Genomic DNA, 14,888 nt, shown 5'->3' on the forward strand with positions numbered 1-14,888 from the left:
GATGCCCTTATGATTTAAAAGATTTTATCTGATGTGAAACCCAGGTTAAATATACTGCATGAATATTTTGCTGTGAGGCTTTTGCATGTCATTTTTCAGTTTTCTGCTAATTTTTACAGCCATCCCAAGTACTTTTTATGTTCATGGTATGCTGCATTTCTAACAATTTTGTAACTTTAGTGGAGAATTTGTTACTTAATGTCATAAAAGTTCTGGATTTACATTTTTATACTGGTGTTATAATTGCAAAATTTGATCAGCAATTTGACTGTCACTTTAGTTTATGTTGAGCAATTCTGGAAAAACAACATCCGTTCAAGCCTGTCATTTGTTTTGTATCCATATCAAATGCCACTTAAAATGTAGTCATTTATCAGAGCCTGAAATATAGCAATATATTTCTTGTAGGATGGCACTGATATGTCTTTTCATGCATTCCCCATGCTAATGTGAAACTACCACTCTGTAAAAAAAGCAATCTAAAAATTTCCAAGATTCATCCCAATATAATAATCTACCCAGCAATCAAGTGAGATATCAAAAACATTAAAGAAACTGTGTTTTTTCTATAAAAAAAAAAAAAAGGCAAATAAAAAGGAGAGAAAGAGGCAAGACACTGAGGTGTGCTGCTATGTTGAAAATAAGGCAGCTTTCCCCATTGAAGCGCCATAGTAGGTGTTTTGCCTCTCAGACAAAAAATAGATACAAAAAAAGTCAACAATTGCATTAAGCCATGTATTACATTCTGTGCAAGACAGATTATTTAGAGCTGACAAACCACTGAAGGATACTGCTTCAGCACAAGATTTGATACAATTTACAGTCTCTTCTGGAGTTATCTGTCTCTAGCTAACAACTGCTACATCTGTGCAGGCTTTGGCAGGGACTGGCAAAATTTGCCAAGGGTGTATTTAATCTGTGCAGAAGAGAGATTTCAGTTGCAGGTATCTGTTGGAGGAGATAAACTTGTGGGTGGGAATATCTCAAACCTCAGAAGACCACATGCACTTGTTTGACTTTGCCTTCCTTGAGGCAACCATGTAAAGCTTCAAGAGCATTACCTCAATGTTACATTACAAGCACAATTTGTAGTCCAGGGATTGGATGACAAAACAGAAAGCAAACTGCCTGTGACAGACAATTATGTTATCTAAAGCAAAATTAGAAGATTTTAATCACAATGAGAAAAAAAAACATTATGGATAAAATACTTATCTCATGCTACAAAAGTTGTTAACATTGCAGAAATACATGTGCAGGGCCTGTATTTCCCAGACATTGGCTCTGAACACAGAGACAGAGAGCCCTTATTCTTCCCCATCCTCATCTATAAACAGAACTTGTCACCAGCTGGCTATAAAATGTTCTTCCTTGTTCTAAACATTTGTTTGCACTCTCCTAGTACTTAATCTATGGAAACCTATTTTCAGAGAGCAACAGTAAGTAAACAGGCTAAAATTTTCTGAATAAACTCATATATTATTCTACTTTAAGTACAAGTATGAAAAATAATGCTTCTTGAAGCAAATGAGCACCTTAAGTTAGTCTGATAAATCTACACTTACACAGTTCAGTGAGCAATCCAATTTCTAAAACACCCTGTATCAACACTGGTGTCCTAACCAAATTCTAGTTCAGATAATTACTCTGTCTAGCTAAATGCCTTAGCAGTACCCCATCCTGTCATAAACTGCTGTATAGCACAGAATTAAACTGGTACACCACCGCTGCACCTTAAGCACAGAATCAATGGTTTGTTGCTGATTAATAAAATATTAAAATTGTATGGGCCAGATTTTCTAGCCTACTATGTCCAACACAAATAAAAACCCAAACAACGTGAAGAAACTGCACCGGACATGGTAACTTTTAGCTTGCACAAACCTAACAGATGTTTCAGAGCACTGCATGCTCATTGCGCTGCTAGAAAGCACCAATTCCCAAAATCCTTGTTGCTGCAGCTCTCACGGGAGTTACTGTTCACATGGCTCTGAAGAAGATATGCAAATACTCTTCAACTACTTCAGGGAAAAGTCTGGCAGATAGGCTTAAACTGTTGTGGAGGTGTTTTCAGATGATCCAGTGAAGCATCTGGCAAATGCTGTTATGTTCTGTCACCAGAAATTTGGCTGAAAAATTCAGGCATTGGATGGTAACCAACAGCTGGAGGTGACAGGAGTAAAGGGATGCTGTAGCTGCCTGTTAAATCCACATGTGGCTAGATGAAAGCCTTGTAATTCAGCTAGTGGCTGCTTCCTAAACTAAGGGACAGAGGTCTTCACTAAAAAGGGTCTGACCAGGAAAAAGAGGTGATAGGAAACTCCTCTGAACAAGATCTGCCACGAGATCTTAGAATGGCAGCGTAAGATAACAACGTGCCTGTGAAACACCACATTGAACAAATACATGGCAGCTCTGACCCTGCAGAGTACAAACATCCCAAAAAGCAGCCTACATATTTCTATGTCAGCTGCGCATACACCTCATCATTTTTATTCCTACAATTCTCTTCATATACTGCTATTAGTTTGCTAACTAAATAGCTGACTTGAATCTCCAGGTGTTTGCATCATTGCTGTGAAGAAAGATTTGTGCAAATTCTGGAAATAAAGGTGAAGAATTTGAAAGAGAAGCATGCAATCCTGTTAAATTTCTGCAACAGATTTTCTTCCTCTCCTTTACCACTTGAGTAAGCCTCCTGAGCTAAGTCTCTCCTATAGTGGGTTTGTTTTTTGGTTTGTGGGGGTTTTCATAAAGAAAAAAGAAAAGATTGTTCTGTTGAAGACATATTTGAGAAAGACTACCAGCCAAGGCCATCACACAGTGAAACTCCTCCAAATACAACTATTGTCAAAACTGGTTTGAAACAATAGAGCCTGACCTGGAATTCTCAGAAAGGAGCTGGTTCAGCAGGTTGACAACTCATAATAAATCCTTTTCACATTTTAAAGAAATGCTAAAAATCTTGAACTACTATTTCTTTCAATCAGTGCAATTTGGTCTCTTGACAGTGAGGGCCATTTACGATAGATGTAGGGTTTTTAGCTTGGGATTCCTGAGCTGCATTTCATTTAACTTGTCAACCTCCAAGTTATTTTTTTTCAGCCTTATTTAAAATAACCAAACATGTCTGCTCCCAGCCACGATCCATCAAAATAGTCAGCATACACTCAGCTTTGACGAAGTCAGTTGCTATAATTGTGTTATCAGCATATTGCTAGACAAAGACCCTAAATTACTTATTTGAACATTAGAAAAAAAATAAAAGAAAAGATTAATTGTTCTTTCTTCTATATGTGAACAGACACCTGCCTACACACACAGTTACACCTCCAATGAATGGCACATACAATGCAGTCTAGCTCCCAGCTGTGATGCACCTACTGTGGAAGTTCCTCTCAGCCAAATCCAAGAGCTAAATTTCCTGCGCAGGGAGATGGCGAAATTTAGGAAAGAAGTGAGCATCATGTCCCAGTGAGACAAAACAAAGCTCAGGTATGTCCCCCCCAAGTCAATGAGCAATCTTGCATCCCACTGCTTCTGTAAAACCACGGAGTCCCTTTCATTGCAGTGGCCTTTCTACAAGTCTCCGCATGCACAAAGGTTTCTTGACCTTGTGTTTTGATCTGGATGAATCTGAAATGACTGTGCTCAAAAAAAAAAAAGAAAAAAAAGAAAAAAAAGAAAAAAAAGAAAAAAGTAACTACACACAATAATATTAGCCTAAATGCATTACAAACACCAAGTAAAATTGAAAGAAAACTAAATATAGAAACCAGTCAATTTTATCCTCTAAGATATACTCTTCAGTAGCATTCCTGAAAATTGATAGGTATTAAATTAACCACAGGAGGGCTCCCTCTGGTATACTCAACACAACAGAAACATACTGTTAATTGCCAAAAATAATATTGTATCTTAAAAGTAACAAAGGTTTCAGACCTCAAACAATATTTTCCTCAGTAGGCTCCAATATATACAGGAGAATAAAATTATACATGAACAATTCAGATAAAGAAGTGAATTACAGAAGTGTTAACTGTATGACAGTTAAATGGCAAACGCAGATTGCTAATGCACTGCATTTTAAGGCACTAAGCTGTTTTGCCATTTCATGTATAGGGGCTTTTGAAGCTGACACACTGGCACAGCAATGAACAGGGCTGTAGAATAAAAGAGGATTGAACACACCAGGTCCCAGCTGCTGCTGTGAGGAGAAAAAAAAATGAGGACCTGCTTGGAATAGCACATGCATAGAAACTGAGAAACTGAGCACAGAAATTGAGGCTTCATTCTATCACTATTTTTTATGGTTGGCCATGCACTTGCCCCAAATAGTACAAATTAATGTCAGCACTAGTCAAGCAGCTGCTTTTGTAGACTTGGACCTGTTTGTCACTCTATTTAATTCTGTTAAACAAAACTCTCCCACCTCACAAGGCTGTGGTGAAAGCAAAGGGAAGGACCCAAGACACTGGAAATAAATCCACAAGTAACTGACAGTGCGATCATAGGAAACAGGTGTCTCTGACCAAGTTTTGTTTTCCAAGATGCAGCTTTTATGCAGCTCCAGAAACAGAGTCCACCAACCTTCACTGCCATCTACAGTGAGTAAACACAGTTAACTGTCCTGGAACAATTATGCTTATGAGAATCCATGTAATGAACAGTACGAAACAATGCACTTTGAGGTAAATTTAAATTTTCACTGCTTTCACAGACTTCAGAAACTAACAACTGCTTGCAAGACAGATTCCAGGCTGAAACCAGTTTCTGGATTCAGGAGCCAAAGTTAGTACTTTCACAGCCACCAGGCATGGAAGGTGGATTTTGTGCCTGTTTGTCAACTACAATACAGTCCCAAGATTTGTAAGAACTAAGTTCTCCTTATACAGAGGAGTCCATTTAAATCCATACCTCACATATCACAAGAGAAAGACCTAATCGTGGGGCTAACCAGACAGAAATACAGAATGCACAGGACAAGGGAAAGAGAGCATGACACTATTCCATGGAACAGTGCTTTCTCCTCACATCACAGCTATATTTTGGTCTTTTTTCTCAGCACCATGCATGCACCAAGATAAGGAGAGCCAACACCATTCTGCTCCTCTTGCAGAAGTACCTAAATCAGGAGGTTAAAGCAGCATGCCCCACTGCACCAAAGCATAAGGTAAATGAAGCCAGAAATCTACCTTCTTTCCTTACTTTACACATCACAAAGTATTTCAGTAATACATCTATGAATAAGTATTACAGTGTGTTTGTGACTAAGAGATGCTGCTGTTCAGTCCAATTTAAACTGAGGAGATTTGACACTGCGTAGCAGGGTGATGTCAACTGAATAAAAAAAGTACCAAATGGAGCTGAAATAAGTTAAGGGTTACTTCACTAGATTGCTCTCTTTTCAGCCAACCACACAGGCATTCTATACAACTAGAAAGAAAGACACTTCACAACATTTTTTACCAAATACCTATATTACAGACATAGGAAAGCTGCTGCAAGAAATTTGGGTTTTTACACAACACCATTTTTCATATATTTAAAGTATATAAACAGACAGGGATAAAAGCCTTACTGCAGCCAAATAAAGTAGCACTAACTTTAGACAGCATCAGACAACCAGCTTTGGACTACGATTACATCCTGCTGGTTGTACTACATTGTTGCTTTTTCTCCACAGAAAAAAAACTCTGAAATTAAAAGTTTTATAAGTTTGCATCCAAACACCCTGGTCTTGGGATTTTATGAAAGTAAAAGATCAAACAGGACACTTGTATCACATATGTAACATTTCAGTGACAGAACCACAAACAAACAAAAAAAATCAAAGTTAAACTAACTCTAAAAATTGTAATCAAAACTCAAGGACACCATAATGTGTTAAGAAATTTATAAGACTTTGTTAAAAAGGCAGTAAAAATACCCCATTCTATTCCCCTTATTCTCATAGCACAGCAAGGAAGACTGACTTACAAAGAAATAAACCAGAAATTGATTGTAATTTTTCCCCCTCATGTGTTTTGCTTTATTATCAAACTGTGTTTTATGGAGAGCTTGTTGCTTCATGTAACTCAGAACCTTAGTATCTGTACCCTTGAAGCTCCATCTTAAATAGTGTGATAAACCTAAAGTAAATAACATCTATCAAAATATAAAGGTCAGGACTATCAAGCTCACAAATGAAAACCTTAGGAAAATAGGATAGGTTAAAAAATGTAAGTTTGTATGAAACCCTCAGAGGCTGACAAATGCTTAGAGAATTAATGTATAGTGATCAAAATCATTAATGCGTCTGAAATCAGGGTTGTCAATACCATGTTCTCATCTTTTAATCTTTCCTAAAGCAGGGCTGCTCTGCTCAGACACAGAATTTGCACAATGACAAAAAAATACTCTTATGTAACTTATTGCAGCACTATTTTAAATAATAAAAAAGTCAACTTACTTTGTCTTATTAGACTTTCTAGATAGCACAAAAGAGAAGAAGTGCCCACCTCTAGGCACCGGGAATGACATGGTCCCCAGGGGACACTGTTCTACCATCGATAGAAACAGTCTATTTTTGCTCTGTGGACTGCTTTTGAACAGCTTCTTTGCTTACTGCTGTCAGGATATCAATGCCTCCTCCATCAGCCTACTACCCCTCCTTCGCTCCAGTGCTATAGCAAGCAGCTGAGGTGGTGGGAGAGGCTGACAGAACCCTCATTCACAGAGAAGTTTGGGGATATTTGCTTTAGCAATTAATTGGAAAGTTTAATTTATAACTAGACCGGATAACCATGCCATCTCCTCAAAAAACACCTGATGATCAATAACTTTAACTGGTCTTAAAACAAGATGGTACATTTATAAACATTACTGCCAATGTCAGAATACCACTAAATACACATTTTACTAATGAGGGCAAAACCAATTCAGCCTATGGCTAACTTACTAAAATCATTGACAGCTCTTCCTTTCTTCCATGGTCAGGATGTACCATAGCAGTCTGACTGGACAACACTGTCATGCGCTGACACTACATACACACCTACATAACCCAACACAAGAAAAGCCTTCTGCAGTTTCAGCAGAACTGACCTTTAAACTTGTGTTAAGTTACACTAAATATCGAGTAATTGAAGACCTCAAGGGTAAAGAATGACTCTGTTGTGCTGGATTTCTTGTATCTCCTACTAACTTAAAAGGGGGAGAAAAGTCGTCATCTACTATGATACACTGTTTCTAATGAAGTCTTTTCTAGTATGATCTCATGCCTAGTCTTGAAAAAATGCACTCGCCATCTTCTTACAATTTCCTTTATATTTAAAGGAGTCAAAATTTGCATTTCAACCCTTGGTCCCTGTATGCATTTTGAGTTATAACATGCACATCAAAAGACAGAAGTACTGTAATTGCATTACTTCAACCTGCTAACCTCACTGGGTACTGACGTTGCCAACATGACTTCAATTCTGACAGTGATAACAGAATTACATTAGAGTCAGCTGTAAGGTTCAAAGTTTCATTGCTCATTTTTAATGTTTTATTCCCATTAGAGTCCCATTATACCTCAATCAATATTCAGGTGGGGAGGAAAAAAAAAAAAGGGGGGGGGGGAGAAACTAGTGAAAAGCCCTCTTTGGAAAACTCAGGATTTAAAATTTGCTGAGGTCTCATTAGCAAGTCTCACTGGCCCTTCATGTATGCTCAGCTGATGATCTCCAAGGTTTGCTTCCACCATTTTATCCAGAACTTTTTCTTAAAAGAAGTGATTTCCCTTTCAGTGTTATTCAGTCATCCTCTACCTGCAGCCTTAAACATTAGAAATTTCATCTTATGTCATGGCATGTGTCTTTTAAATAGCCATACAACAAACATGGAAATCATTATTTGCATTGAATACCTTAGCTTTTCTAAATCATGAAGTAAATTAGAACCTGCAAAGACTACAGTATGTACCTTGTAAACTAATGACAGACACACATGATTGTGTATAATTTTCTTTCAGCAGAAATTACTTTCAATTAAAATCTAGCACCTGACACCTACTGCATTTTAAAACCCTTGGAAAGACAGAGTAAGCTCCAAGTTAAGAAGCTATCCCTAACTTCCTTCTGTAGTAATAAAGTATCTTCCATTCAGCATATCTCATTAAACAAAGTTACAGTACTTTGGAGGACTAACTTCTGTAATGGACAGCTATATTAACAAAGAATCAAATACATTATTGTTCAGTTGAAACCACTGACTTAAATACATTTAGTATGGGGAAAGTGCACTATATACATGGGTGATGACCCTTGAAATTAAGACTACTAATACATTAAAATGATACATGATGCTGTCTAATACATGCTAACATGATGGCTACACAAGTGGTAAACAAGCTAAAAGATCAAACAATCCCATAATTTCTTACTAATGATCTATGAAATATTATATTTAAATTACACTGACAATTACAGTGCAGGAGCACAGCTCTGTTGGACAGAACAAATACAAGCTTTGGTAAATTACACACAGGGTTTCAAAGCACTGTATCACAACTCCCTTAAACTAAACTTCGCTTAATGCGGTTCATACTGTGATTTATGAGCCATACATAAACCCAGCGAGTTGAAGAAGAACTTCAGAAAAAAACAGCTTATGTCAACTGCTGTTATTAATAATGGCGATTGAGGAGAGTGTAAACTGGAAATATTTGAAAGTTCATTGTGACATCAGTCTGACAAGGAGTTACACACAGCGCAGCTGGATCAGGTCACATTAGCAACATTCGAAGAGAAAACGACTGTCAGTCACTTCTGCCGAGTTTTCAATAGAAAGGAGAAGGAAACAAAAAATCTAGGCGGTTCGTTACCTAGATGGACCCCAAGCCGTTTTAGCGGACATTCAGCCACACATCAGTTTAAGAAGGATTACAGATAGGCAAACAAACAAAAGTTCCGACAGAAACTCCACTTCTCGTAACGATAATTAGAGCCCAGCGTCACCCTGGGCTAGCCACAGAAGCATGCAAAACCCCACGTCCTCCTAATTTCACAGCGGTTCCGCGGACTGCTCACCCTCACCCCTTGCCCTGCCCGGGGAAACCCAACCCGCCAGACTCATTTGTTCGCTCGCAACTTTCCCTCTTCAGCGCGGAGGCTGGGCGAGCACATGTGCTGTGCTGTGCTCTGCTCCGCTCCGCGCCGGCGGCCGCCGCGCCCCAAACCCTCCTGCCGGTGCCGGGCCCCGCTCAGCCCCGGAGAGGGGGAACGGGGACCGCGCCCCGGGAGGCGGCAGCCCGCCAGCCGCCCAGAGCAGCGGAGCTCCGCAGGGCAGCGCTCCTGGGGAGCTTCGCACCTACCTGCGGCTCGGCGGGATCCGCGGGCTTCACCAGGTGCTTCTCCTTGTAGAGAGACCAGAGGCCGATGTCGGGCAAGAAAATCAGCGCCGCGGTGAAGAGCAGCGTCATTTGCAGAAACCTCTTCTGTTTCCTCTTCATGGCCAAAGCCGGGCTGCTCTGGTGGCGGCGGCGGCAGCAACTACCCCAGCACCACGGGGCCAGGTCCTTCCCTCCCGGCTGTCCCTCGGAAAGGCCCGGCGCCGCGGAGAAACTTCGCCCGCCCGCCTCACTCCCGCCCGCCCCGTGCCCGGGCGGGGCCGCCCCCCGCGGCGGCGGCAGCGGGGCCGAAGCTGGCGGCCGCTCCCCCCCGCCCCGGAGCGGCGCTGCGCGGAGGCAGTGCCGCTCCCGGGGGAGCTCAGAGATCCAGCAGCGCAAGGAGCGGCAAACAGCCCGGCGCACAGGGGGAGGAAGGCAAAAAAAATAACCCAAAATATTTCAAAGGATGTAAAACAAAAACCCCCAACCAGAGTGCAGCGAACTGCGTTGGCTCGGGAGGGCGCCCCCTCCTCCCAGCTCCGCAGGAGCGGTAGCGCTGCGCGGAACCCCCACGGCTCGCCGCGCCCGCTCGCCTCAAGTCCCCCTGCCTGACCGGGCCTGGGGTGGGGGGGCGCGGCATCATGAGCTCATCACGCGCAATTTGCTAAGCAGGAGTATACATACTAACAATAAAAATAAAGAAATAAAGCGCGTAGCGCAGATGCCGGAGCCGCGGTACGGAGCGACCCTCCGCGACGGGCAAGGGGGGACGGCCCCGCGATCCCCGCCACCACGAGTGCCGCCTGGCCGGGCCAGGGGCGGACAGCACCTGTCTCGCTCCGCCGCGTCCCCTCATCCCTGCCGCCCCATGGGTGCCCTCCGCCGGCTCCGCGTCGTTCCGCGCCGGCCGGCTATGCGGCGCGCGTGGGGACCGCGGGCCGGAGCCTGGCGGCGCCACGGCCGTGGCCGCCGCGCACCGCGAACGGGGCTTGCAATTCTCGTTCCGGTCCGTCCTCCCCGGCGCTACGTGAAACGCGTGGGGAACCGCGCTGAGAGCCCGCGAGCGGCTCCTGGCCCGGGGACCCGGCCCGCTGCTCCAGGAAGTGCCGGGGCGCTCACCCGCCGGGGGTCCCTGGGCTCCCCCCGCAGTGCCGCTTCTGCCAAGCCCGCCAGGCTATCAGCCCGAGTAGCCCCTGCCCTCCCCGCACCGCACCGCGGGGCTGAGGGCACCCACGCCTTGGGAGCAGCACAGGGAGAAGGAGATGTTCAAAGCCATGTCGCTGCGGCTGTCGGTTCTACCCCCGCTCTACCCTGTTGCATCAGACCCGTTTGGGCTCCTGGTCCGAGTTCAGCTGCTTGTTGACGGCGTGGTGCAATTACCCTTTCGTCTCAAACTGTATCTTCTCAGCAAAACAGGACACATACATAGGTTAAGCTTATTGGGACCTGGTGCCCTTTCAGCTTTGTCACATCAAACAGAAGGAAAATATGTACCAGATGTAGTATTAATCTTTCTAGAATCAACATTGAAAAATAAAGGTGTGTCTAACTTCATTTTTTCCTGCCCTGCATATAAAAAGCTATAACTTCAACTACAGTCCTTGTTTCTGTTGGTGGCTAAAATATTTCTAAATGTCAAGGTCTAAATCCTGCAGTGAGAATCCTCTTTCTGTAACTAACATGCACCTCTAGAAATTGTGAGTAGTCCTATCCTTTTTCATAGGTGAGATAGATCTTGCCCATCCACAGAACTGTCTTGTGCAGAAAGCATTTCCTACCCATGCACAAAACAGTAAAAGAGGCAGTTAAAGGTTATTTTTAGGAGAGTAGCTGGAGATAAAGGAAAGCTTGTGGGAGGAACAGAACTCTGAACGCTGAAGGTGGGGTGGGAGGAAACAGCATAATGCTCTTCACATAAAAACAGGACTTGAAGGGACCTTGCAAGGCCAACTCCTCCATGGCTCTGCCCCAAGGCACAATCAGATACATCTATGTCATTCTTGACATGTGTTTGTCTAACCCATTCTGAAGTCCTCCAGAGATAGCACCACTACAGCCTCCTCAGGCAATCTGTTCTGACTTGCAGTTACAAACTTTTCCTTAATGTTTAACCTGAAACTTCCTTGCTGTGATTTCAGAGTATTACATTAGTCTTACAGACAGCAAGCACAGTACTCCACTCGGTCTTTACACAGTTGAAGTCTGCTTCCAGATACTGTTCCATATGTACTCTGGGACATCTGAAATGCTGACGTCTCTTACTGCTTTCATCAGGACTGTCTTCAACTGATTTGTATCTTTCTCGAAGTGCAATGGCTAAGGCTGGATGTAATATGCTACTTGAGTCCTCATAAGTGTTTATAAGAAAAGAAGTATAACTGTGCATGTGTGACAGTGCATATCCTTTTTCCATGCTTCCATGTGTAATGCTAGCTTTGGTCTTAAAAGCAGTAGGCTGTTGACTAATGACCATTCTGTGGTACAATTTAAGCTCTGGTTGGTTTCATTTCCCTCGAATTAACTACTTTGTAGTTCATTGTTCCTATTTCTATCTGCTGAATACTTCTCCCTTTGGCTCTGTCTCTATTAAATATCTTTTTTGTCCCCCATAATATTTATTGTTTTTCAAAATCACTTTGAATTTAAGGCTATCTTCCACTGTCATATACAAATCTAATAAATGATTTCTATGCTGTAGTCCAGATTGTTAGCAAGAGCTTTAGCATGTTCAGATGCAGGACAGATCCTTGCAGAGCTCTTCAAAATGTATCCTCCCACACTTGAGAGTAAGCCATTGATACTTTACTATCTCTGTAGTTTCCAGCTTTGCACTTACCCTGATGGTTGTAAGACCTACATAAAGTAACCTTGCTTAGAAAAGTGTCATGTGCAATGCTTTGCTTGATTGTCTTAGCGACAAAGGGTATACATCATTGTTTTCTTTTCACCACTGCCATGCTATAAGGGTGTCATGGAACATCACCAAAAAGGCTATGCAAGTAGTTACACTTTTTGATTATTGCAGCTAACCAAGAGGATATGCAGTTCAACCAAATTTTTAAAATTTGGGTTGTATTTAAGAGTTGAATCCACCAAAATATTAGAATTGACAAAACCAAAGGGCACTGATGTTGTCAGAAATTCTACTTACATTTTTAGCTCAGCATCCAGGGTTAGGAAACCTACCCAGCATATAGAAGATTTTGATTCAGCTGCATTTTTGTCTGAAGGGATTCAGCCCTGATGTTCTTCCACTCAGTGCAAGAAGCATAATAGCTAGAACCATGCTAAGTATAGAAATGATTGCTATGAGATCATATAATAATTCTATAGAAAAAAGTAGGACTACTGGCAGGAAAGATTTAGGAGATGTTGATACTGAAACTCCACAGCATGCTGGTTAAGTCCCTCTCCAGAGGTTGAAGTGAATGCAGACATTCACTCTCAGGAGATAAAATACGGTTTAATTTCCTGAATCCTGGGAATGATTTTGTGGTAAGGGTCATTGTCCACAACTGGCAAATTCAGGTCTGCTTTGTAAAGAATAAGGGCACATTTTCCAGCAAATAATTTTTTCTCACAGTCATGAGCCACCCAGCCCAAATAAGAATTGCTGAATTCTTAGGATGCTAAGCTAGTTTAAAGGAAAGAAAAAATAAAAAAGAAGTACATCACTGTCCTGTGAGTTAAAAACTGAAAGCACACATCAAGGCATGTGGCAATAACATATGCTTGCCCTAGAAGAACTTGTAGGGGAGCTGCAGAATATACAGTTTCTTCAGTGGGAATACATTCCAATCTTCAAATAAATATTTGCTCAATCTCAAGCCGTATATGAGAAAGCACGAAAGAGGTGTATTCTGAAACAATGCACACCTTGACACCACAATTTAGTGTATTTGGGACATACTTTCATTTCTCTTCTACATGTCATACTAAGCCAAAAGTTCTATCAAGACTTCTGATATGACTGTAGGGCAGAAAATCAGAGCAGAGTGCAAAACAACCTAGCAGGCAGGAGAGCTGCTAGGTAGGAAGACTACAGAAGCTATTCAGCCACACATTTCAAACCTGGAAGCTGAACTCAGCCTGTGAGGAGCATTGCTTTGAGATCACAGCTTTACTCAAAAGAGACTCCAGCTCATGCCTAATCAATACTCTTCATGCAGGAAAGCCACTATTCAGTTCATATATTGCAGGAGCCAAACTGCTCTCACATGAAAGATAGAGTACCCAACTTTATGTTCACTGTTATAAACAGCAGAGCTTGATGTGCTCTAAACAGAGAATGTGCTCTAAACATAGAATGAATCTGGTAAAATGATAATCTGTAATATTGCCATATAAAGACGTGAATAAAGGAAATGGAATGGGAGTTTCCTTTAATTACAGTATTTACCTCCAGGTAACTCAGGATGTAAAATGGCCAGGTCTGGTTTCATGTGTTGTTTCAGTCTGCTTAGCTAAAAAAAACACACAGCGTTGCAAATGACTCTCAAAGGCAGGAAGAGGGGCAAAGGGATTTTTTCTTTTCCCAGCAAAACCCAGATCTGAAACAGAGCTGCAAACAGTTGGCGATTCTGGTATTTAGGGGGCTGACATGCTTTTCTCATCACTGGGTTTCATTCTCAGACCTTCAAGCATCCCTCAAAGCTCTTCACACCCTCTTTCTGTGTCTTTTGTCTTAGGTTCAACCAAAACCTCAAGTGAAAGGTATAATGCAGATAGCATACTAGAAATAGAAATGAAAATTCAATGTGAATTCAACTCTTTTACAAAAGTTCATAATCCAAGTCCAAACTCCCACAAAGAACATATATTTTCAATGTATTCTGCAGAGAAAAGTTTCAAGATACTCACCTCAAAACCTGAAAGGTTCATACATATATACAGACTCTGGCTATAAATAACATGTAACAGTTTTTCATTGACCTTCTGTTTCTAAGTCACTTGGCCTCCTCTGTCTCCAGTTTTGACATCAAGTTTCAAAATCATCATCACATATTTGTATTACTTCTAACTGTGGAAATATTTTTTGTAAATTTCATTCATTGGGTTTTTCATAGAATCAAACTCTTGGTCTCAAATTTGACTGAGAATTTCAGCTGAAAGGGAAACCTAGGACCCCACTACTCATATAGGAAATACAGAAACTCAGTCTCCAGAGAGAAACTCAAGAGAAGTTAATTTTATCAAGACTTTTGGATCCTGCCTTGTATTTTTTAAGTTATTAAGTTTGGCAATATTGCAGAGAACCAGGAAATTGACTTGATGAGTATACTACAAGCATTTATTAAAATAGAAGTTATAAACCTGAAGACCTCTTCTTTTTAGCCAGTAGAGGTTTTCTAGTCACAGTACACTTTAAGGTCAATTGCCTTAGATAAAAAGTTTAATGGCAATGAAACGAGCTAAATTATATGAAAAGATGATTGGAGAAGTCATGTGTGTGTATACGTATGTCCATCTTTGGATCTCCGGCATTTAGAAAATAATGTCATTCCTACTTCAGAATTATAAAGTTTGGTTTAAATTC

At 41.5% G+C, this 14,888-nt stretch overlaps 1 protein-coding gene across 1 annotated transcript in view; it reads right to left on the bottom strand.

The window, feature by feature from the left end:
• The window catches only part of GALNTL6 (polypeptide N-acetylgalactosaminyltransferase like 6), a 467,712-nt gene extending 458,098 nt beyond the window's left edge, over positions 1-9,614 (bottom strand). The window contains exon 1 of the mRNA XM_061475048.1: positions 9,338-9,614. Coding sequence (XP_061331032.1) covers positions 9,338-9,475 — 138 coding nt within the window. The 5' untranslated portion in view covers positions 9,476-9,614. The remainder of the gene's footprint in view (positions 1-9,337) is intronic.
• Between the last annotated feature and the right edge of the window lie 5,274 nt (positions 9,615-14,888).

The sequence above is a fragment of the Pezoporus flaviventris genome, unplaced genomic scaffold, assembly GCF_033815535.1.
Source record: "Pezoporus flaviventris isolate CSIRO_AGI_PZ_B2104156 unplaced genomic scaffold, CSIRO_AGI_Pfla_v1 ptg000002l, whole genome shotgun sequence".
Lineage (NCBI taxonomy): Eukaryota > Metazoa > Chordata > Aves > Psittaciformes > Psittacidae > Pezoporus > Pezoporus flaviventris.